The 25,109-nt window shown below is 45.1% G+C and overlaps 2 protein-coding genes across 2 annotated transcripts; both read left to right on the top strand.

Annotated features, from left to right (window-relative positions):
- Window positions 1–928: 928 nt before the first annotated feature.
- On the top strand, window positions 929–3,505 carry LOC115777062 (stanniocalcin-like). The gene is made up of 5 exons (XM_030724883.1): window positions 929–1,118; window positions 1,694–1,836; window positions 1,907–2,014; window positions 2,388–2,491; window positions 3,033–3,505. Exons 1-5 carry the CDS (start codon window positions 1,004–1,006, stop codon window positions 3,328–3,330), a joined length of 768 nt encoding a protein of 255 aa, XP_030580743.1. The 5' UTR covers window positions 929–1,003; the 3' UTR covers window positions 3,331–3,505.
- Window positions 3,506–9,236: 5,731 nt separating this feature from the next.
- LOC115777061 (fibroblast growth factor receptor 1-A-like) lies at window positions 9,237–22,373 on the top strand. The gene is made up of 12 exons (XM_030724881.1): window positions 9,237–9,350; window positions 10,875–10,996; window positions 12,845–13,017; window positions 13,112–13,235; window positions 13,712–13,902; window positions 14,959–15,103; window positions 17,063–17,134; window positions 17,227–17,366; window positions 17,454–17,577; window positions 18,134–18,324; window positions 20,497–20,644; window positions 22,082–22,373. The coding sequence occupies exons 2-12, from the start codon at window positions 10,915–10,917 to the stop codon at window positions 22,156–22,158; spliced, it is 1,467 nt and encodes a 488-aa protein (XP_030580741.1). The 5' UTR covers window positions 9,237–9,350; window positions 10,875–10,914; the 3' UTR covers window positions 22,159–22,373.
- Window positions 22,374–25,109: the final 2,736 nt, after the last annotated feature.

The raw sequence follows: 25,109 nt of genomic DNA, 5'->3' as shown, positions 1-25,109 counted from the left end.
TCAATAACTGTCAGATTACATTTATGAATGATGGTCTTCCAAAGCGTTCCCAGATGTTTTCATGTTTCAGTGCACAGGACCTGCTTCTGTCTGCAGCATCAGGACCATGATGCCACATGCAGATGCAGATACTGAGCCCAGCCTGATCTGATTTCACCCGAACCCTGACCCTGACCCTGAGCTGCTTCTAAATACTTTGACTTACTTGAGTTTTTGTGTTCAGGTCCATCAAGCTTTCCTCGCATCAGTGTATGAAGCTGTCAGTGAGTGTGTCACAGGAAAACCAGGAAACGTGACAGCCAGAAAACACCGGAAATTCCCACTCGTACTCCGTGAGGATCGGATCCCATAACTCCGACTTTAAAGGTTCAGAAGGAGAAAGCAGACATTAGCTTGTGCTGTAACACCGCACAGGTGTGAACGGTGACTACAGGAGCAGCAAATACAGGTGAACTTAGCGCAGTTTGTTCTTCATTGTAACAGGTCATAATTCACTTAAATCTGAACACACAGACGCAGATTTATGGATTTGTGTCCACAGTCATCATCTCAGGATCAAACCTGCTCTGACTCCTCTCGTTACCTCTTTCTCAGTATTAAAGGAACTCATTGATTATTGCTGGCACATTCAGCAGCTGTTCGCTCCAATCATAGAACCTTTGATCAAAGCTTTCATCGTCTCATTCCCACTTCCTGTCCTCGGTGTCACCTGCAGAGGCCGCAGGGCAGGTGTGTTTCTTCCTGCCCGAGTCTAAAATTATCCCCGTGACTTCACTGCTGCTCGGAAATTCCTCCTCGGTGCGTGTGGAAATAACCAATTAACTCCGTGGGTTAATTACCCTCGTGAATAAACCATTAGCCCCCCCTGCGGAAACTGCGTTCTTATTGGTCCGTCTCCAGCTGACTGTGTATAAATACCAGGAGGATCAGTAGGAGCGAAAACCAGGCAGACCAGCACCTCCATCCTCCTCTTCCTCCTCCTCCATCTTCACGGTGATACACGATGCTGCGCGGCTCCGCTCTGCTCCTCCTCCTCGTCCTCTGCTCCGCCTCCGGCTTCGAGATGCCTCCGGAGGAGCCCACTCCGCGCCGGGCCCGGTTCTCCGCCAACAGCCCGAGTGAGTCCCTGCAGCCTCTGCCTGCAGCACAGCGTAGCAGTACTCGGATACTTTGGCTGCAATACTGCACTTCAAAATACTTTGCTATAAGTAAAAGTACCGCTCTGAAAACAGTCAGCACGTGGCTGCACCTGCCTTAATGCTGATTACGTCATTAATTATCGGTTTGTAAATCTTCTAAAAACAGAGGCTCAAACTTCAGTTTTCCATAAAAATTGAAGCTCCAGATGAGCTCCAGATTTCTTTGGTCAGGCGGATTCATTTCAGGTGTAATTAAAGCAAAATCTGCTGTTTTTAAAATGATGCTTAAGTTTCAGGAGTGCTTTATAGCCTATGCCTGTGTCTGATACTAAAACATGCTGGTTACAAACTGATCAATAGGTCCACTTATTGTATCGATTAATGCTCAAACATTATGATTTCATCTCCTTACAGTTTTACCCTTTAATGTTTAATTTTTATGTGAGACACAAACAAATCTCACTGAAGCCGAAGTTATCTATTATATGGTGTGAAAGTCTCAGCCTGGAGTGCTGCTAATCTTGATAAAATAATGATATAGCATGTGTTTGCAGGTGATGTGGCCAGATGTTTGAGCGGTGCCGTGGCCGTCGGCTGTGGGTTCTTCTCCTGTCTGGAAAACTCCACCTGCGACACCGACGGCATGCATGAACTCTGCGAGCTGTTCCTCCACACCGCCGCGAGCTTCAACACCGAGGTGAGTGACTTCCTGTCCCCCTGACCTCCACCCGAGCTCCACCTGTCTGATCACCGTGTTCGCTCCGCAGGGTAAGACATTTGTCAAGAAGAGTCTGCAGTGCATGTCTCAGGGAATCTCAGGCAAAGTCTTCCAGACCATCCGCCGCTGCAACATCTTCCAGAGGATGATCGCTGAGGTTCGTAGGCTGACACTGTAAAAAAACAAAAAAAAACCCATCTATTTTATTTATTTAGCTTTTAATCATAAAGTAAAAGAAAAACCCTGCCATATTAGAGTCCCAATGAACCTCTGTGAGCAGCACTTGGTGAAGGTGGGGAGGACGAACTCTCCTGTAGCAGGAAGATATCTGCAGCAGGACCAGGCTGATCTGTTCAGCAGACTGATTTAAGGGTCTCGACCCAGGCAACATTACAGCAGTTCATACTTAAAGCAGCTGTTTCACGGGCTGGGGGCTGTTAGCGCTGGTTAGACGGGCCTGTCCTGTCGCTGTAAACGCTCTCAGAGGAGCTCCTGGGTTCCTCAGTCTGAGTGTTTCTGTCTCATCAAAGGTCCAAGAAGAGTGCTACACCAGCCTGGACATCTGCAACGTGGCTCGTACCAACCCTGACGCCATCGGGGAGGTGGTGCAGCTGCCGGTTCACTTCCCCAACAGGTGAGCACATGTACACTTGTCATCAGTCACTGACAGGTGAGGCAATGCTAGCAGCTGCATTAGCACAGAGATGCTTTGAACTAAATGCTAACAGTAGCATGCTAGTATTTAATTCAATTTTATTTATATAGCACCAAATCACAACAGAGTCCTCAGAGTCTGACCTGTCCAGGTGTACCCACCTCTCGCCCTGTGGTAGCTGGGATAGGCTCCAGAGTGGCAGGATTGGTACAAACAGGATTCAGTCACAAGCACTGGCCTGCTGCTGGGGGGTCATAAAGAGGCCGGAGGCTAATCTGCTGGTTTCACACAGACAATAAGCACAGCGCTGTTACAACCACAGCCCACTAAAGCAGCGGTGTCTGTGGCTTCACCTCTCTGTCTGAATGTGACTCAGTCCAGATGCATTTAATAAAAACTGAAAGTCCTTCTGTGTCCCTAAGATTGGACACCTCCCAGAAGCCTGCTGAGGGGCAGTGCTTGTGAGCTGTATTACATGCAAAAGTAACTGCGTGAATTTGTGCGTCTGCTCAAACTCCAGGTACTACAGCACCCTGCTGCAGACCCTGCAGACCTGCGACGAGCAGACGGTGGTGGCGGTGAGGGCCGGGATCATTGCCAGGTTGGGCCCCGACATGGAGACCTTCCTCCAGCTCATCCAGAACAAACCCTGCACCGCCGACACCGACTCGACCACCTACAACAACCCCACCAGCTGGAGAAACACGCCCGTATTCAACATCCAGCCGGGCTTCAGAGGCCGAGACCCCACCCACCTGTTTGCCAGGAGATCTGTGGACAGCCAGGAGAAAGAAGGCGAGGTCAAAGCCCACGAGTAGATGACACAGCTCAGTACAAGCACACACCCAGTCCTGAATACACAGGCACACTGACACACCTGAGGCTTTAAATGGCTCTCTTCCTGTTATTTAAAGAACTTGCTCATTTATGATTGATATTTATTTTCTTATCAAGTTAATTTATGCAGGAGGACGAGAGGCTGTGGAGGCGAGAAGATGCTTTCACGCTGGTCGTGGAGCTCTTTGTGACTCTGTGTTGCTCATCTGTGCTGACTCTGGTTCTGTGGTAGAAATAAATGATGTGATATGACAGCTTTTGGCTCCTGTGTTGTTTTCATGACATCCTCAGAGTGGTCTGGGGGTAATCACAGAAACATGAGGAGACTGTTTGGGTCCATTTGAAATCATTTACTGCCAAAGAAACACGTTCAGGGACAGCCAGCACAACAAAAATACAGCCTAACAACTAGACCAAAGCTACCAGCCTACAACTCAGCTCCCTGATAGCTGAAGGAGATGGCACCTTTCAAAACCATTAAGCAATGGAAGCATTACACGCTAGCAGTGAAGCTAACCTAAATACAGCACATCATGAAGATAACAGAAAGCTCTGGAAAGCACAAAGGCATGAACCAAAGAGGCCACGGGGGGGGGTTGATCCAGTACTGATAGCATCGATACCAGCGCTGGTACTGGTATCGATGCTATTGGTACTGGATCAATCTGGTACCAGTGCAGGTACTGGTATTGATCTGGTACTGGTACCAGATCGATAATGGCGTGACAGGATCGATGCTTTAGTTTGCCTCCTGGACGTTCAGACTGTTGTTTCCGTTCATCAAACAGTCGCAGGTCTGTGCAGACACCTCCTCATGCAGGTGCACGTTGCGCCGCCCCCTCCTCCCTGCCCTGCTGTGATTTGCTGTCGTGTGGTCATGTGACTCAGAGGCAGACACACACATAGCTGCAGTGAGTGAGATGGAAGTAAACACAGAGCCAGTACTGCTGATACTTTTAGCTTATAAAAGCAGCTAATGCAGGGAGAGCACATGGTGAGCACACTCACAGTCATTTTTACTTTCCACAATAAAACACACCTTTCAGCTTTTCATGCATTTTGAAACTGTTTCTTTTGGAGACCTCCAACATAAATGTGCTGTGTAATTCAGACAAACTTGGCAGTCAACACAAAGGTTATTATTACCATTATAAACTATTTTTCATAGTTCATGTTTGAGGTGTATCTTCATTTTTGATAAAACAACACAATTCAGTGAGAGCTTCTGTAAAACAATCATCAGCTGCAGTATTGTTAGGAATGATTGTACAACACACACACACACACACACACACACACACACACCTCCTTTCTCTGTTATCTCTATTTTGCCTTGTGATGAGACGAGTCACATGCATCTGTAGTGACATGATCAAATGTCTGCTGGGTGTAATAGATCTGTGTTTCTGATGGTTTCTATCACATGAGGACCCTGAGGGACACCTACAGCATCTATATACACTTTAGAGTCAGACTCAAGGGTGTCTGTGGAACATTTAAACCTGCCCTGAGGGAATAATAACTGTGATTGAACCTGTGGATAAATCATAGCTTGTTTAATTAATTTGACTCTGATGAAAGTGTCTTTCCAGTCTGAGCTGAACCCAGACGCAGATCTCTGCACAGCACCATCAGCTACCTCTGATCTGGATTTTGCAGTGCAGTGACAGCTGGGCGTTTGTTACCCACTCTGAGTGCCTGCAGACACACAGGCTTCTGAGAGTTTTACTGCAGTAAGGTGATTAGTCTGACATAACAGCGCCTCATCTATGATCCTGTGATAATGGTTACAAACATCCCAAAGGTATTTACAGTTAGCTTTTTCTGTGTCCATATCAGCCACATTTAGCTCTGAAGGAATGAGCACATCCTGTGATGGAGGCCCAGAAAAATCATTTGATGATGACCACAAAATTTTGGAATCTTAGGTGATGTCAGAGCTTGTGTAGTAGATACCACACATGAACTTACAGCTTTAGTTATTGTTATTAGGAAAATGAGGCTCTGGTGCACAGGTTTTGCTATAAGGTGTCACTATAAGTAGCGGTCTACCTGCCATACAGAATGTACACGAGTAAGTTGTTAGTGAAATAGTTGTGAAATTTGCAAACTGCAGATGATTTCTGAATAAAATCCGGACTAGAGAAGGGTTGAAGCTCTCAGAAAGGGCATGCCTCGAGTGAATCACATAAGCCTTCCCTGTGTCTGTGATGCTCTGAGAGTCATGGGGATGTTTGTTGTTGTAGAACTGACAAATCACACAAACAGCTGTCACAGCCAAAAACTCTCAGCTCATACATCCTAATTGTTTCAGCAGGAGTCTGCGTTCCCTCACTGATCCCTCGTGGGTGACAGAGTCTCGCTCTGCACGTTGCTTCCTTGGAGGAGGGCGCTCTTTCACCCCTCACAGTGATCCTTTGGTTCCAGCGCAGCAGCAGGTTAAAAGGTCGGAGCACGTCGTACACCTTTGTTGTCTTCCTCAGCATCGACATAAAAATCTCTCTAATCCAGTGGGTTATTGCTGTGGTTCTGGGATCACCAAGCAATACTTTTTTAGCTGCCCTGCTGCTCTTCATACCTGTTTGTCCTCTGGGGTGGCCGTGCTTTGGACAGCCTGTAAATCTGTGTTAGCAGATGGAGTCAGTGAGGTTTTAATGTCAATGCTGCTGGTTTCACCTTCTGTGGAGCTGCTGTCTTTGCTGCTGTATCTGCTCTGGAGTTGCCCACAGGAACAGAGTCTTCTGGGTTAGTGTGAGTTTCATATTTACATTTGGTGAGTAATAAGTTATCCAGCAAAGAAGCCACAAGTTTGTGATGTGCAGTGGATTTCCCTCAATCAGGTAAAACTGTTGCTTCCATAATGTGCCAAAATCATGTGCAGATCTAGAATCAGTGTAAATAGTGACTGTCTGGTCTTACGTGATTTTCATGTGCTTGTCTTAATGCTACAAGTTCTGCTGCTTGAGCTGAGTGGTGAGATGGTAATGAGCCTGCTGCTAGGATGTCATGTTCTCTGACCACTGCATATCCTGCTTGGCCTTTGCTGTGTCTGGGTTAGCCGGCGTGGGTGCTGCAGGTCAGACTGCAGAAATAGCTGCTACAATCATGAGGTTCACCATCTGCGTCTGTGGGGAGAAGTGAAGTTGGGTTTAGCACAGTGCATATTTATCACTTCCACTGAAACAATCTGAAACCATAACCAATAAGAAGTTAATAAACACATAGTCTTAGTGCCAGAAGGGTCACTCCCAGAGAATGTGGCAGCAAAAAGGTTCAGTCTGAGTCAGTCTGAGTGATATGAAGTTAAAGCTGCCTTTTTAGCTGCTGTTACTGCTCAGATGTTAAGAAGAAGGTTTGCAGCTACTGAGTCCAGGTGGAATGAGAAACATGCATGAAACATGCATGGGTGTCTGTTGCTCAGTAGGTAGAGCAGGTCACCTACTGATCGGAAGGTCAGCGGTTCAATTCCTAGCTACTCCAGACTACATGCCAAGGTATCCTTGGGCAAGATAGTTAACCCCAAGTTGCTCTCCGACGTGACCGTTGGAGTGAGAATGTGTGTATGAATGTTAGATAATTAAAAAAAGCACTTAGCTTAGTAAACATGAAAGTGCTTGTATGAATGAGTGTGCATGGGTAAATGTAAACGTGTTGTATAAGCGCTTTGAGTGCTCATACTGAGTAGAAAAGCGCTATATAAGAACTAGTCCATTTACCATTTAGTCCATGCAACAGTGCTCCTGCAATGAAACAAAGGTCATGTATCCACCCTTTGCTCCACTGTGTGGGTGAAGCACCTCGACTTGGTGCAGTCTGCAGGGTCAGTAAAGCTTTGTCTGTGTCATCAGTCCACTGTGGTCTGCTGGATGGAGTCAGTCCCCTCCCATGTATCATTGCTAACAGTGGAGCCTCTCATGCAGAATAGTTGGGTATCCACTGACAGCAAAATGATGTCATGCCAAGAAAACTCACCATTTGTTTCATTGTTTGTGATTTTGGAGTAGATTCAATGGCTGCAGTCCTTTTGAGAGAGGGACTTACCGTCTGACATGATCATGAGTCCCAGATAGGTGAGTTTCTCCGAAGCCCACTGTAATTTGGAGACCATCTCTGTGTCAGTGTCACAGGCCTGCTTAGAAGGAGAACAGATGATTAAATCACCGACATCTGCAACAATGTCGGCCCCTCCGAGGGATAAAAACTGTTTTCTTTCAGTCCACTGTTAAACATCATCTTACTTCTCGTTCAGCTTTTGGGAGAGAACCTGTGGAACGTTCTCATAAACTGTTAAAAAAAAAAAAGATAACTACACGTTAATCTTCTCTTAAATACACAGTATCTGTGTGAACCATTTCAGTTTCCTACCTCCACCACCTTTCTCAATCTGTTCAGCTGGTCTACGTGCAGCGCTGCTTCAGTTTTCTCTTTTTCTCAGTCTCTTCTTTTGCCATTTTAACTCCATGTGTGGGAAATCTTCAGATGATATTACCAAGTCCAGCTGCACACAGTGTTTGTGTACATGTTTGTACTTCAGGTCCTTTCACAAAGTGATTTTGCAGGTGAATTTTCCAGTTTGTGATTTGGGGGCATCTCGCCATCCATGCTTTAAATGGATTTCCATCAGGCAGGCCTGTTCCATAGAGGTCGATAATGGTAATTGGACTAGTTCTTATATAGCGCTTTTCTACTCAGTCTGTGCTTATACAACACATTTACCCCATTCACCCAAGCACTTCCATGATTAACTAAGCTAAGTGCTTTTATTATCTAACATTCACACTCCAACACTTGTGTCAGAGAGCAACTTGGGATACTTGACCAAGGGTACTTTGGCATGCAGCCCGGAGCAGACCGGAATCGAATCACTGACCTTCCGATCAATAGATGACCTGCTCTACCTCCTGAGCTACACCCACCCACACAATCTCTGTGACTATCCGGTGGTGAAGTTGTTAAACAGTGTGACAATTCAATTCAATTCAATTCAATTCAATTCAATTCACTTTTATTTATATAGCACCAAATCACAACACTCACCTCAAGGCGCTTTGTATTGTGGGTAAAGACCCTACAATAATACAGAGAAAACCCAACAGTCTAAACGACCCCCTATGAGCAGCACTTGGTGACAGTGGGAAGGAAAAACTCCCTTTAACAGGAAGAAACCTCCATCAGAACCAGGCTCAGGGAGGGGGGGGTCACCTGCTGAGGGGGGAGAGACAGAGATTAATATCAATTAATGATTAAATACAGAGTGGAGTATAAACAAAGTAAATAAGGTGAATGAAAAGAAACAGTGCATTATGGGAACCCCCCAGCAGACTAGGCCTATAGCAGCATAACTAAGGGAGGGTTCAGGGTCACCTGATCCAGGCCTAACTATAAGCTTTATCATAAAGGAAAGTTTTAAGCCTAATCTTAAAAATAGAGAGGGTGTCTGTCTCCTGAATCCAAGCTGGGAGCTGGTTCCACTACCGTTTATGTCAGTCACCAGTATCCCCTGCTCTAATTACTGGTTGCTTGAGACCCCTGCTTGATTTTTGTTCTGCCACGTTTGCCTCAGGAGTCTGCATTCATAAACCATTTTCAAATTATACCAGCTAAATATTTTTAAAGTTACTTTATTGAAACAACTGTGAATATTTTGAGTTGTGCTGCTTTAATGTGACGTGCTGTTACAGTGTTGCTGTTACTGTTTGCCTGCATTAAAATAGATTTTACAGTTTTGTCCTCATTAGTGGGGGCTAACCCTGTGCTCTCAGTTAGAGCACAGATAAATGTTCCTTTTATGGAAAGATGCTCAAAGTATTTCATGGAGTCTGTGAGATATGCCCCCCCCTCCATGGCCACTCCCCCCACTCTCAGGGGGTGCTGGGATTTTAACCTTATCCTGCGCCACTCCTTCAGGCTCCGTCAGACTGAGGTCGGAGTGTGTGGACAGGTCTGCTGCGTTGAAGTCTCTGAATCCAGGAGTTCACTGACCGGGGATCAGCTCGCACAGGTACTGCTGCTGTGACCTCTGACCTGAAGCTTTATCAGACTGTGTGTGTTTTGTGTCTAGCAAAGTGGAAGAAGCAAACTGAAAGCTATGATGAAAGTTTCTTGCATTTCTTTGACACGTTGATGATGTTATTTATTCTTGGACCCTGAGTTTGGACTTTTTGAGCGCTGTGATTTCAGGGTGATTATTGTTCTGCTTTATTTTTCATGCCTTTTGCTATTATTATTTCTGGGTTGTTTGTTCCTTTGTGATCCGGCCCACCCTCGGCTTGCCTTTGTCTCTGAGTGTGTGACATTAGCTGTTTGTTTGTCTTCCTGTTCTGGTGTGGAGTTCGTGTGTCTTAGTCTTGGTCTCTGTGTTTGCCACTTCCTGTTTTATTTTAGTGTGTGTCTGGTCCTTGTGCAGTGCTTTGCTCCCTGTGTTTCTCTCCCAGCTGTCTCCCATTGTCTCATTACCTCTTGTGTATCAATAGCCTCGGTTTCCCTCTGTTCTTTGCCTCTTTGTCCCCTCTCGGTGGTGTGTCCTTCTGTTCCTGTTCCCATTCCTGTTCTTACCTCAAAGGTTTTCCTCTGGTTCTGGTCTCAGGAGAATCTTTGGACTTTGTTGTGATCTCTGCAATGAAGCAGTAAAATGTTATTCCAGTCTCCAGGGTCCTGCGACTGGGTCCTCACTGCCACACCACCAGCCTTGACATGTTCAAAGTTATACTTCGCAGAGGTGTGGCTTTCCCCTTTGGGGAAACCAGACTAATATTTATTATTAGTTTGAATTGATTTAGTTTCAGAGGTGTCTTTTTTCAAAGGTTGGATCACAGAGTGGCTTTGTTAGTTTGACTGTGCTTTCAGAGTTAATACCAAACCAAGATAAAATAAAGTCAGAGCAGAGATCAATAGATTTCCAGCTGTTTTTCAGTCCACAGCTGGAGCACAGGTGGAGCAGGAGTCGGTTCAAAGGTCTCTGAGCTCCAACACCAACAAACCCTGAGCCTGTGCGCAAACACTGGAAAGACTCAACAGCTGTAAGCGCGGCGCCCTCTGTTGGACATGGGTTAAATAGCACCGCGGACAGTCACCTGGAGATTCACTGACATAATGGTTGTAAGAGTCACTTTATAAGAAGTTTGGTTAAAGTTTATTACTCATTTTTAGCTCCTGAATAATTAAAACACGATGCATAAAGATTTGTGAATGTGTTTTTACTGTTGTTAATGCTGCTCCTTTTAATGTAACTAATGACATCAGGTGGGGGGAAGGGTTGGAGGGCTGCATTAGGCATGGGAGCATACAGTTTTTCTACCGTGTGACTATGTTGTGATTATTACAAAATAAACGTCTGAAGCCTGAACAATGTCTACTGTCATACGTGTCAGGATTAAGTTACTGGGCTAGCAGCCCAGAAGGGGCACAGAGAAGACAGAAGAAACGCTGCTACAGTGGTGGTTCAGTGCTGTTAGGACGGTGGGGTCACAGGCTGGGCAGTCAGGAGGCTCGCCTCTAACTGAGTCTGGTTTTGTCGTTGCTGCAGTGTGTTCAGAGCGTGGACGTCATTGGTGCATTAGGACACGATGTGTCGCCCCCGCTGCTTCCTGCTGCTGCTGCTGGTTCACTTCCCTGTGGCTCAGCCCAGCCCAGCCACAGAGGACACAGGTACGAAGCTTTATGGAGGGAACATCATGCTCAACAGAGCTGAAGTGTTTCAGGAAAAGACCTAAATGTGCTCTTGCTGACATGCTTCTTCAAGTACAACCAGCCCAGTGTTCACCTACCATCAGTCACTACGAACCCCAAACACATTCACGTCAATGACACAGGGCAGCACGAAGTCCTCAGATTTAATGAACTGAAAGTCATAAAAAGCGTCTGAGCTACCATTTCAGAGAGTGTGAGAAACATCCACAAATCCCACACACTAAGTTTTCCTACCACTGCTGTGGATGCACGTAACAAGACTGAGGCTCTATGTGTTAATGACTGTTGGATTAACACTGATAATCATAGATGAAGTTATGAGGGGATTTATGGCTGTAACTGTCAGGTCTGCAGACTGGATGTTGAGTAGGACCCAAATACAGTCGCTTGCAAAAGGTAAAAGTAAACCAGAAGCGAACCATTTCTTTGGCTGATGGTGGAGACCAGAAAGCCACAGGAATCCATAAGGAAAAATCGAGGGGGAGCGGAAGACTAAAAAACAATGGAAATACTACTGGGATTACTGGAAGCATGAGGGCTGAGAATCACGTACACACACACACTCCCACATGAGACAAAGGCAGACTGAGACTATGAATACACTGAGGGATAACGAGGGAAACTAATCACAGAGAAAATGACACGCAAAGCAGAACTAAAACCGAGGCACATGAGACAAGAGAACATCAAAATAAGACAGGAAGACCCTAACACTGAGAACATACAGGCCTGACACAGAGACAGGACAGGAGACACTAAAGATACAACACACATGAGACCGGGACTGCACGGAAATACAAAAGAGAGACAAGATTAACCTGACACAACCCTAACCCTGGAAAAGAACACAAGAACCTGGAACCAAGAACAGAACCCAGAACCAGCACTAAGAGAACCTGAGAACAAAAATACTGAAACCTAAACAGGAACAAGAACAGAGGACTGAAGACGAAGACTAAAGCAGACAGAAACATAAACATGATATAAACTGAAACTGTAAAACAATATAAACATAAAGAAACACACCAGGAATTATTATAATGACAGAATAATATTATCATAATATTGATAATATGATAATGTTATAATGAGACACTGTCACCAAGCGCTTGCTCATAGGGGTCGTTTGATTGGTGGGTTTGCTCTGTATTGTTGTAGGGTCTCTACCTCACCTATACAACAGGCGACTGTTTGTTGGATTTGTTGCTATATAAATAAAGATTGAACTGAATTAAACGAAAACCAATTTTCCTTTGACTGATGAAATTATAGGTGAAAACTGTGAGCTCAGGCTAGACAGAAAAGATTTTTCTGCTCCTCTCTGCCAGTTGAATGAAATTCCTTCCATATATGATAAACAAATATTCATAAATAACCAGCTTACCGGGTCCCAGATGCAACATGATGCACCGGTTATTAATTTATTGTTGGATTGAGGCAATACTCGGGGATCAGGAAGGGGGTCCTAAAGATGAAAGTTCAGATATAGCTCTGGTCCACTCTTTGACTGCCCCGTCCCAGAGAGGGTCACACACCTTACTTAGCACTCTAATAGAAAGGGCCGGCGTTTGCTTTCACTTATCCACTAGCTCTGCATTTTTCAACGCTTTACACTGTCGGCAAATTTTTATGAACGCAAAGATATTTGAAGTGAACAAAGTAGCCACTGGCAACGTCTTAATCTGAGGTGTTAAAGTGTCCACTGGCAATACCTGTCTGACCCAGAAACCACTGTACACTGGGTACAGGCCACTGGGCACAAATGATTGTGATCATGATGTTTACCTCATGCTGTCTCCTCATCAGTGATGGCTCCACAGTGGGAGTGGCCAGAGAAGATGGAGAAGAAGCACCATCACAGTCTTGCCAGCCACACAGTAAAACTTCGATGCAAAGCAAGAGGAAACCCACTTCCCTCCATACACTGGTACAAGAATGGAAAACGGCTCAGCATGGACCAAAGAAAAGGAGGCTTCAAGGTGTGTTTGTGGCTGTAAAGAGTTAACTTTAGGGGTACAACCTGGTTTTAAGCTTTACTTTTCCTTCTGTCTGTGCGCCTGCTCAATCTTTCAGATCAGAGACCACATGTGGACTCTAATAATGGAGTCAGTGGTTCCCTCTGATAAAGGGAACTACACCTGTGTGGTGGAGAATGAACATGGGCGCCTCCAACACACCTACCAGCTGGATGTACTGGGTAAGAGTGATGATCTGCTATGGTAACAGCTGTGATGTTTTCATCAGAAAATGGCAGAAAGAGCTCGGTCTGTCCCCTCTTCAGTGTCCTTCCATGAATGGCTGACTTTTCAATAATAGGAAATTCAAACATTCGTCTGTGGCATGGTCCTGACCCGGTGGCCCAGTGTTTTGTGTTCTCTTGGTTCTGTTTCAGTTATTTCTGTGATTATGTTTATTTGTTCTCGTTTGTATTCCTCAGTTTATTTCTAGTCCCTTGTGTTTCCCTGTGTCAAGTCTGCATGTACCTGTCTAGTCACTTCCTGTTTTATTTTGACAGTTTTGTGTTCCCCGTGCTTTGTGTTTAATTTTGCTTCCCCGTTATTAGTTTCATTTGCTTCACCTGCTGTTTCCGCCTGCCCTGATTACCTGATGTGTATTTAAGCCCTCAGTTCTCGTCTGTTCTTTGTTGTGTTGTTGTCTGTGACTCTGCTGCAGAACGTTCCCCTCACAGGCCCATCCTGCAGGCCGGGCTGCCGGCCAACAAGACAGCGGTCGTTGGCAGCGATGTGGAGTTCGTCTGCCGTGTCTTCAGTGACAAACAACCTCACATTCAGTGGCTCAAACACATCACCGTCAACAGCAGCAGAGTGGGACCGGACGGATTGCCCTATGTTCGAGTTATTAAAGTATGTAACACCATCAGGCAGTGTTCATGCCAAACTAAATTTAGCTTTAGTCCATTATTAGTCATTTGACTTTGTTAGTTTTAGTTTTGATATGTGACACTACATCTATAACGAAGCAGCCTTTTCTTTGTATAACTCTGAGCTCTTAGAAGGATCTTCGTAAAATAAGCACATTGTGGATTAACTGGGTGAATTCGTTCTTCAGCATCACTCTGAGACAGGACCTGGTCAAAAATGACTCCAAGATTTCTCACAGTGTTTCTGTAAGGCAGAATAAATCAATACGTTGATCAATTATTAAATCATTTACTAATAGGGACTTGGAAGAGAGAGACCTAATGTTTAATAATCCACATTTAATTGTTCTATTCTTTGGTGCAGTTGATGAAGCTATTTAAATGCTTGAATATTTTTTTGCTGATTTTAGCTTTGGTTTTTGGTGGTCTGGGAGCAGCACCGACTCTATGGGGATGGGGTTTTGGGGGGATGGCAGGAGGAGAGAAGCTGCAGAGAGGCGTGTAAGACTGCAACTCTGCTTCCTGGTCTCAACCCTGGGTAGTCAGGTTTTAGGAGGGTTAATAAATTTGTCCAGATTTCCAGAGATGAGAGCTGCTCCATCCAAAGTGGGATGGATGAAGAAACTTTCCCAATTATCTATGAAGCCCATTTTTGAAGTGGTACAATTAAAGTTTACATCCAAGAACTGACTCATTGACTCTCAATGAGAGAATAAGGCTTTGAGTTCCTGCTGACCGTGAGGAATGTAACTCAGCTCTGACCTTTGAGGCAGATTGATGAAGGCTCAAATAGATTTTTCTCCCTCTCTCTCAGACTGTTGTTGTGGACACCACAGGTAGGGAAAGGTCACAGGAAAGGCTGAATGTGCTGAATTTCAGGTGATACCTGTATGGTGTTGAGTATCAGCAGTTTAGCTCCACTTCCTGGTTATACAACAGTTCAAAAATGCTTCCAGGTTTCCAGGAAGTGATGCCACAGCTCTCAGACTTCTGAACCAGTCTGCTGAAGTACTAAAACAGATGTTTGTCTCTCTCTCAGACTGCCGGCTTGAACACCACAGACAGAGAGATGGAGGTGTTGACTCTGAGGAACATAACTCTGGATGATGCTGGAGAGTACACCTGCCTGGCTGGAAACTCTATTGGGTTTTCCTACCACTCTGCGTGGCTCACTGTAGTCGAGGGTACATGAAGACATGCAGAAGCTAGAATTCAGAGGGAAATGACCTCAGATCTCTGCTTCTCTGTTAATCTGTTCTCTGATTCAAAAAGAGTCTTGAATAAGGGACACAAAATGTTTAGAAGTTATCAGATAAGAGAAGAAACTAAACTACTAGTTAACCATTAGTTAACAGGAACTCTCAATCAAATAGAATGATTATACTGACCACTCTGCTGGGATTCTCAGATGGGGTTTCAGATGAGGGGTGTCACCTCAGCTGATAGAAATCTGTGCATTTCCCTCTTAACCTCTCAACATCAACCAAGTTAGTGGCATCCCAGCTAGGGTTAAGGGTAGGGGTGGAGGACATCCATGTCCTATTGTAAAATTTTCACCTGTTAGGAAAACCCAAGTGAACAGGTTTTAGCAGAATAACTGCTGTACCAAAATTATTTGAAATGCAACATCTGCAGTGTTTAAAAATTGGCCTTATTAGCATCTGGTTAAAGAGCCTAAACAGGTCGCTGGTGACATGGTGGATATGAACAGGAAATTTCATTGCACATGTTTTCTTTAGCACTGGCTAAAATCTCTTTGAGGCACGCTAAAAATGAGTCTCTACAAATCTCATTACTGATAAAGAAAAGTTTTAGAAATTGCTAAGCGGTCTGTCATTACTTCATCAGTTTCTTACGATTGCTTGCCCATGTTTTATCCTCTGTGGTGATTCCTATTTTTAACTGCTTAAACAAGAGTTGTTATGCTGAGGTAGCCATGAAATTCAGGATGCACCTATAAATAAGCTGTGGTCTGTCCCATTGGCTGACTTTATCTACCTATCTCACCTGGCCAATGACTTTTCTTCCTGCTTGTGGGCCTGGCTGGCCAATCAAAGCATTTTATCTATCCATCCATCAAATTGAAGGTAGCAGAGGCACTTCAGCCTATCCCAGCTCCAATAGAGTGAGAGGCAGGGTACACCTGTACAGGTCACCAGCCTGTCACAGGGCTAACAGTGAGACAGACAACCACTCACACCTATGGGCAATTTTAAATCACCAGCTAACCTAACCACATGTCTTTGGACGGTGGGAGGAAACCAGAGATCCTGGAGAGAGCCCACGCAAACATGGGGGGAACATGCAAACTCCACACAGAAAGACCCCGGCCAATGCGGATTCAAACCCAGGACCTTCTTGTCGTGATGCTACAGTGCTAACCACTGCTCCACCATGCCACCGTGAAAGACAAAACCGAAAGAAGAGGGATCGTGACCAACTGCAGCATCTGTAACAGCAAACAAACAGCACCTGAAAGAGGAGAACACTGGTAGCTGGTTGTGTGTGTGTGTGTGTTTGTCATGAAGCATACTTGATAATGAGGGTGAGGAGCCACAACAACGACCCCCAGAGACAGATAAAGACTCAGGAAACCCCAGGAACACTGAAGACCCGAGACCACACATCCCAATGATAACTGTGCCCAACCCTGAAGGGGGAGGGAGGCCCCAGTCAGAGTTCCCATGGCCAAAGGGCAAAAGCCCCAAAGAACCAGAGACAACGGGGAGCCAACCGAGCCAGAGGCCGGCCACACGAGCTGAGAGCAGGGCCCCAGAACCATCCAGCATCCGACTTGTTCACTGACTTGTTCACATGCAATACCTTTATTAAAAGTCTCTAATGACAGCAGGGTCAAATACTCAGGGTCAAGTATTTGAAGTGAGCGAGGTCAAAGCTCCAGTACTACCTTTGCATTAGATGACATATCATTGGGAAGTGATTTAATCAAGCATGATAGATTTCTTTGTCCTCAAGATGGTTTGAAATGATGGGAAAATGCACATTTTTTTTGTCAACAGACACATTGGTCCTCATACAATAAAAGCAATCATGCTTTTATCTGCAGAGGCCCGTTCTGACCAAAGACACCCAGGGCGCATTCACAAAATCACCATTTTTAAACTGAAGCTCTGTTGTTGCAGAGAAATCCTCTGGAGGATGTTCAAAGAAAGGCAAACTGTCCCGTGAACTTTCAACAGGCCATGGAAAGCTGGGTAAACCTCACGCTGATGCTCTTTGTTTCATCCTTTGTGTTGACGAGGTACATACACTGTTATAGTTTTAGCTTGCGGTGTCTCCCTGGTAGTGTTGGTGCCGCAGTGGGTGAGGCCGGAGAAGATGGAAAGACAGCTCTACACCGTTCCTGATGGCAAGCTGGTGAAGTTTCACTGCCAAGCGACAGGAAACCCGGTTCCCTCTCTGCGCTGGTACAAGAACGGAGACGAGGTCAGGGTGGGCCAAGAGTCGGAGGCTTCTAGAAACAACTTCAGAGGTCACATCAAGCTTTACTTTACCTTCTTTCTGTATCTGCAGATCAGAGACCATGAGTGGACTCTAATTAAGGAGTCAGTAGCGCCCTCTGATAAAGGGAACTACACCTGTGTGGTGCAGAATGAATATGGGAGCCTTCGACATACTTACCAGCTGGAGGTAGTCGGTAAGAGTGATTGTCTGCAGGACTGATACACAAAGGCACATGTCTTTCTAAACACTAAGTGGGCAAACATGTCAGTAAATTGTGAAATGTATAAACACTCTACTTCTGTCATTTTCATGAAGTCTATCCAGACAGAACATTCTGATTTTACTGGCAAACAGAACAGCTTTTTGTCCTCTCCTGCTCTCTGTGCACATGATGAGTTTGTAGGATTTGCTGCAGCCTCCCTCTACCTTCATACTAGGCGAGGTGGCTGTAGCTCCGCAGGTAGTGCAGATCACGTACTAATCGGAAGGTTGGTTTGATTCCTGGCTGCTTCGGGCTGCATGCCAAAGTCCACATTCCAAAACCTGCATTGGAGAGCAACTTGGAGTTCAGTATCTTGCCCGAGGATACTTTGGCACACGGCCAGAAGAAGCCAGGAATCAAACCGCCAACCTTCTGATTGATAGGTGACCTGCTGTACCTCCTGAGCTACAGCCACTCCGGAGTAGAAAAACACTATAAAAGAACTAGTCTATAACATTTATTAACCCCAAACCTTGCGTTGTTACAGAGCGTTCTCCTCACAAGCCGATCCTGCAGGCTGGACTACAGGCTCACCGGATTGCTGTGGTTGGTAGTGATGTGGAGTTTGCATGCACAGTGATTGGTGAGCCACAGCCTCAAATACAGTGGCTCAAACACATCACGATCAATGACAGCAAAGAAGGCCCAGACGGACTCCCCTTTGTTCATCTTCTCAAAGTATGTACACCACCATCAGGCAGTGTTACAGGCTTGTGTTTGTACTAGTTTCTATTTCCAGGGTGCTTTGAGGCTGCATTCATCTCATAAATGTTATTCTGGTCTATGGTGGGATAAGAGATACACCAGGTGAACAATTCTCAGTTCACTTAACACTACTGAACATGATCATTTCCTGAACTTAAGTAGTTTTGGTGCATGAATGTAATCCAACAGAGGCTGCACAGGTGGACCGACTCCTCCAGGATCACATAGAAATATGTGCCCTTACCAGAAGGATTGCTTTATCTTCCAGCACACTCTCAGAGGAGGAGATGGATGGGCCACAGTCAGTGTGTAAAATTTTTGCTGCTAGCTGTCAGTAGATTGCAGCTTTGTGGTCAATAGTTTCTTACCCTTCTAGTTCAAGTTCATAATGCCTCTGCATAAATAAAACATTCGTTTAGTGCTTCAGATCTTTAGTCTGAAGACGCAGACATAAAATTTAAATGCCCCTCCACGGGACATGAATGCCAACACTTCTTTTCTCCTCCACCTTTGGTGTGCTTCAGTCTCCAGCCACACAGGTAAATGCCATTGAGAAGGGAGATGTTCTTCCCAGCCACTGTATTCAAATATGCTGTAGGAACATGGTGCCTGCTCCAATGTATTTTTAATGGATTATAAGTGCATAGTTTATGAGAATGCGTCAAATTGTTGGAAGATGGAATTACACACCATTCTATGTATGAGTAGAGCATCATTTTTTCCTATTAAATGACCTAAAAAATGACTGACTGTACCTTTAAGTAATAATGTGTTAGTGACTGCTTATGGCACCTTTATCTGTGTCAGTGAGCCATGGGATTACTTTCACTGTCCCACACGTGGGCTGAGCCTAGTTCTGCATTAAAAGAAGAATTCAATAAAGAAAACGGTCACCGTGTGGGACCAAACCTGCCGTTAGTGCCACACTCTTAAAATACTCTCAGACAGATGACCCAGATTTTAGAAGCCGTGTTGATCACTTGTGATTGGAACTTAGGCCACGTTTACACTGCAGCCTGAAGTGACCCAATACCGATTTTTTTTTTTTTTTTTTTTTTTTTTTTTTTTTTTTTTTTTTTTTTTTTTTTTGCGCGGTCGTGCACATTTCCAAATATATGCCACTTGGACGTGATCTGTCATTGAACAGCAAACGAACCTGAAGGTGTCCTGCATGCACAGTAGAGGACGTGATAATGTCACATACAGTGAGCGTGCTCAATGTTTGTGGAAGTCACACACGTTTTCCTTCCCGCGTCCATAGACATATATATATATATACCTAGACCAGCAATCCTCACATCCAGGCCTCGAGGTCCGGTGTCCTGCAGGTTTTAGATGTGTCCCTGATCCAACACACCTGATTCAAATGGCTGAATTACCTCCTCAGTATGCAGTCAGGTTCTCCAGAGTCCTGCTAATGACTTCTATATTTGACTCAGGTGTGTTGGATCAGGGACACATCTAAAAGCTGCAGGACACCAGACCTCGAGGCCTGGATGTGAGGATCCCTGACCTAGACGCTGCATTGGGCGCTGACTCGTACGTCAACATCGCCGCCATATCGGATGTGGCAAAAGCGGCCAACATAACATGAGAGATGCTGCGCTCTGGTGCTGTGTGGAGTTGTTGAACCATTTTACAGTCAAAACGGGATCACATGGGATTACCTTTCACAGGTAAGACTGGCGAATTATTTTTGATCGTATTTGGCCATTCTAACATTTTGAAAACAAAATTATTTTTTGTACCTAACAGTTTCCCAGTGTATATTTGAAAGTGTGAATAACCACATTAACTTAAATAAATTGGTAGAAAGGTGCTTTATGAAGATCAGTCCATTCACTTGTATTAGTTCACAGCGCAGCTTTGCCTCCTCCATTATCGCGGACACACAGGTACACCACATCAGTGGGTCGACCCAGTCAACGAGGCATCTACGTATACATGTCTATGTCCACGTCCACGTAATGGGACCAGAATAGTGACGTTTGTCGAGTATCAATGACGTGCAGGTCGGATAAATGCGTCCTGGCCGTACACACACAGGTCGCATTTGAAAAAATTGGATTTGGGTCACTTCAGGCTGCAGTGTGAATGTAGCCTTATTGACTGAAACTGGTTTCAGGTGTTATTTGTCTCTCGCAGGATGAAGATTTGAACACAGCAGATCATGAGGTGGAGTCCTTGCTAACTCTGAGGAACGTAACTCTGGCTGATGCTGGAGAGTACACCTGCCTGGCAAGGAACTCTGAGGGAGTGTCTCAGCAGACTGTGTGGCTCATAGTGATTGATGGTACGTGACCTGCAGCGCCTAAAGTCAGTCCACACAGAAATGACCTCGGCTCTCTGCCTCTCTGTTAACCTGTTCACATCTACCTGGCTGTTGGTGGCCTACTACTGGGTAGGATTATGACTGGGGGGGGGTTCAGAGACTGATCATCTAGTAGAGGGGCGTCAACCTCAATCACAGGATGGGCCAAAATTTATTGAACATCTACAACTGAAAACCTTTTAATCCGCACTATGAATCTGACTGGCCAGAAAAAAGCAACTTTTTCCTCAACACAGTAAATAAAATATAAAAATTATATTTTTCATCCAAAAAAAAAAATCAGGGAAAATGAGAATTTTTCAAGTAAAAACTGTGATGTGAATTTGTGCGCTTCAAAGTCGGGAAAACGCTGCATGACCTGCGCAGTGTGTCCAGTTTCTGAGCATGAAGTGCAGCTCCAAACACAGCGGCGGAGACACGTCTGATTTTTGGAGACATGCAAAGTGGCATAAATCCCCTTTTACCCTGTTCACCATCTGCAGTCTTTGTATAATAAATGCCAGTTTGGGGGAGTTGTGTCTTTCATCATTGTACCTGTGCTGATGGAATGATGTGTGTATACTCTGTCTTCTTCTATAATGAACCCTGAACAGTGCAGCTCAAACAGGAAACAAAGACAGTTTGCCTTCAAAGTAAAAGCCGGTGTCATGTTATGGTGTGTGGGAAGCGAAGGCAGATCCCAAGATGCAGGACTCACAGGCAAACTGAACTTTAAGAGTGATTTATTGAGATGAATGACAAAGAATACATATAACTGGGCTGGTCAGGTGCCAGAACTAAAACACAACTAAGGGCAACACCATGGAGGACTGCCACACAGAAGGAACTAAACAGGGGTCAAGACACGGGAAGACCAGAACACAGGGAAATCAGAATAACCACCAAATAATAAGCATAACCAAAAACAGAATACAAATCTACAACAAAACAGAACTCCACAAAACACTGGGCCCCCGGCCCGAGAGCATGACAGCCGGGGCCTTCAAACATGTCGGCTGCAGCCTGATTGCCTTAAAACTGAACACAGTTCCAATATTTCTGCCACCGTCACCTGTGAGTCACCTGCTGGAGTGCTGTGAGCATTTTGATTCAGGTATATATTATATTAATCACAGTTTTAATTTGATGATTCTTTATTGCTGTGTGTAAGTAACAACACCACTGCCTTCACTTTTTAAATGGCTTTACTTCTTAAAGCCAATGGGCTCTTTTGCATCCACCCCTGGATGCAGTCAGACTTTGTTGGAATTGTTGAAAGTGCTCTTGAGCAGCAGTTCTGAGACCCGTGGCTCTCTGAGGAGGGCATGCTCAGGGATGAACTATGATGGTTTCATTTATGTTTCAGTGAAATGAGCAGATCTGGTTCCTAACTGCTTTTCTCCACACTTCGCTCTGCAGAAACATCTCTCCAGCTTCTCAAGAGTTGTTCTCCAGTCCACTGCTCCTCAGCCTACACATGTCAGCACTTGACCTGATGTATCTCAGCGTATGCTGATGGCACACAGTTACACACTGCACTTCCTCTGATAGTTTCAGTTCTGTTAACAAGCTTCCTGTCATGGATCTCCTGCTCCAGCAGTGGACATTCATGTTAAACATGCCTGGATGTTAGCTTTCTGCTTCACTGATCTGGATACTGTAGTTTTTCTCATTCACGTTGTTTTTATAATCAGCCTAATAAAAGACATTCATAAACACTGACCCTCTCATTGATCCCTATTTTACCCTTATTGACAGTTTTGCTAGTAATCCATAATGACTTCATTCACTGATTCAGGACTGGAATGATGCAGGATGTCTTCCAATGGGTGGGCACTCTCCCCAGCTGCAGGCTGAGGCTGAAGATGCACTGAAGAACTGTGCGCAACATTAGAGACAACATTAGAGGCAGCATTAGAAGCAGCATTAGAGACAACATTAGAGGCAGCATTAGAAGCAGCATTAGAGACAACATTAGAGGCAACATTAGAGGCAACATTGGAGGCAACATTAGAAGCAGCATTAGAGACAACATTAGAGGCAGCATTAGAAGCAACATTGGAGGCAACATTAGAGGCAACATTGGAGGCAACATTAGAAGCAGCATTAGAGACAACATTAGAGGCAACATTAGAGGCAACATTGGAGGCAACATTAGAGGCAACATTGGAGGCAACATTAGAAGCAACATTGGAGGCAACAGAGACAAAGTCAAATCTGAGCAAAGATCTGGCAGAAGAAAAAGATCTGAACATTAATCAGGAAGAAACCTTCAGAGTATCCAGACTCAGTTCCTGCAGCAGCTCCTCGTATGGACGGGCAGATAGTACTGAATCAGTGACCGTGTGTAAAGAAGAGCAAACCCTGCAGTACAGCAGATCAATCAGCTTTTGATCAGAGATATTATTGATTATTGGAGGAAAATGTTTCATTGATTTGAAGCAGCACGGATTGATCGCCTGGACTTCATAGAGAGGCATGCAGGTAGATTCACCTTACTGTAAATCATTTATGCTCGTGTGCAGCACCGGTGCTCATTTCTGAGTGGAAAGCAGTTCCTCTGATTCTGCTGTTTCTGACAGCACATGAATGCATGTACATTCACATCCACCCTGACCTGCAGGTGTCCTGCAGGTTTACCTCCTCCAGGTGTTAGGTGACCCCCCCCCCCCCCCCCCCCCCCCCCCACTCACACACACACACACACACCCACACACACACACAGTAATGGCTCCTCTCCTCGCTGTTATGGCCCATTAATCTCCATCGGGCTGCAGGCTTCTTTCCACCCTGTGGCTCAGCAGGGTTCAGCGTTTCCTGGAATCAGAAAGCAGGAGGCTTTGAGTGTTTCTTCTCCTGCACCGTTCAAATGAGGCGGAGGGTTACAGACAGCTGATGTAGTTTGAAGGAATTTGACAGATCGTAGTTTTACTCGTCATGTTTTAGTTTGATATCAGATTAATAACTTTATGATTATACGATGTAATGTTACCTTTACTAAAGCAAACCTCTACACCACCACACCAACCTTCATTTTATCCCAGTATTTGTAACTTCACCACCACTGAAGCATTCACACACCTGAGATGAAGCTCTTCAGAGTGGACAGGTGTGTCTGACAGACTCATAATGACAACTGCAGGAACATCATCTGATCAAAGAAAATCATCACGTTCCTACTTTCTGCTTCCTGTACAGACTGCAGGAACACCAGTCTCACACAGATGCCTGCTGCTGAACATCCAATAAAATCTCACTCAGCAAACTGGAGCCCCGCCTTCTTGGACAGTGAAGACACAGCAGTCATATTATTGGTCAGATCATTGCATTAAAAATGCTCCAAAAGACTCCAACAGCACAAACACGGTCCAGAGGTCCAGTTCAGGGACTCCAGTTAGCTGAGGTGAAGCATAGCAGACAGCTACAACCACCTTTGTCACCAGCCACCTGTCAGTCAGAGAGGCCACGCCCCTAATAATGCAAACTTTATTTAAACAGGTGAGTTATATAAACATCCTCCCCCATACAAGCTATTGTGAAGGACGAAATTATCCACAGAGCCCAAAGCAGTTTCTGAATCAGGCTGTAGACATGTTTATTTAACATGGGAGTCTATGGAGACTGACTCACTGCTGCCTCTGCTGGACACCAGAGGAACTGCCGATTTAACTGAAGGGGGTTCGATGGGAATATTGCAGAGGGTTGGTGTGACAGAGGAGGATGCTGGGAGGCTGAGATGGAGGCAGGTGATGTGTTGTGGCGCCCCCTAAAGGTAGCAGAAGAAGACTGCAATAACGGCTTTTTAATTCCAGACAAATTTAATCTTTCCAAAACAAATGTGTTCAAATTAGATTAATTTTTTCTGTCTGTAGCAACTTTATGTTTACCTCCACCTTGTTTCCACTGAGTGGCTGCACAGATGAGATGCTCACAGCAAACACTGAAGGATTTCTTCTACACAAGGATGAATCACTTCCTTTTTTGCACTGAGTCAGTTTTGCATGTCCTGGTTTTTTGTTTAGGCTGTTTATAATCTTACCTGATTTTATTGCATAATTATTTCCCACAGGATCTGCTGGAGCACTTTGTCTGGAGATTCTAGCTGTTTCAAGTCTGGAGACTTTCATGGCAGCCTGAGGGAACATTGATGGCGCTGGAGAGGAAACCAGGAAGGAGAGGCTGAGCGAGCCGCCCAAGCAGCAGCTTTGTGTCTGGAAGCTGCAGACGACCACCTGAGACAGCACGTTTCCTCTCTGAGGGAGAGAAACGCTGCTTCAGGAAGCCGCCCACAGGACAGTGTTTGTGTGAGTGATGATGAAGACTCACAGATGAAGACACTCTTCCTGTCCAACACACACACGTAACCAGTGGATGTTTCCTGTCAGGGGACAAGGGGATCTGCATATCCAAGGTCTTCCGTCAGTGTGACACCATCTCAGGGTCAATA

This window comes from Archocentrus centrarchus, unplaced genomic scaffold, assembly GCF_007364275.1.
Source record: "Archocentrus centrarchus isolate MPI-CPG fArcCen1 unplaced genomic scaffold, fArcCen1 scaffold_42_ctg1, whole genome shotgun sequence".
NCBI classification, from domain to species: domain Eukaryota; kingdom Metazoa; phylum Chordata; class Actinopteri; order Cichliformes; family Cichlidae; genus Archocentrus; species Archocentrus centrarchus.
This window is presented reverse-complemented; position numbering and strand designations above follow the sequence as displayed.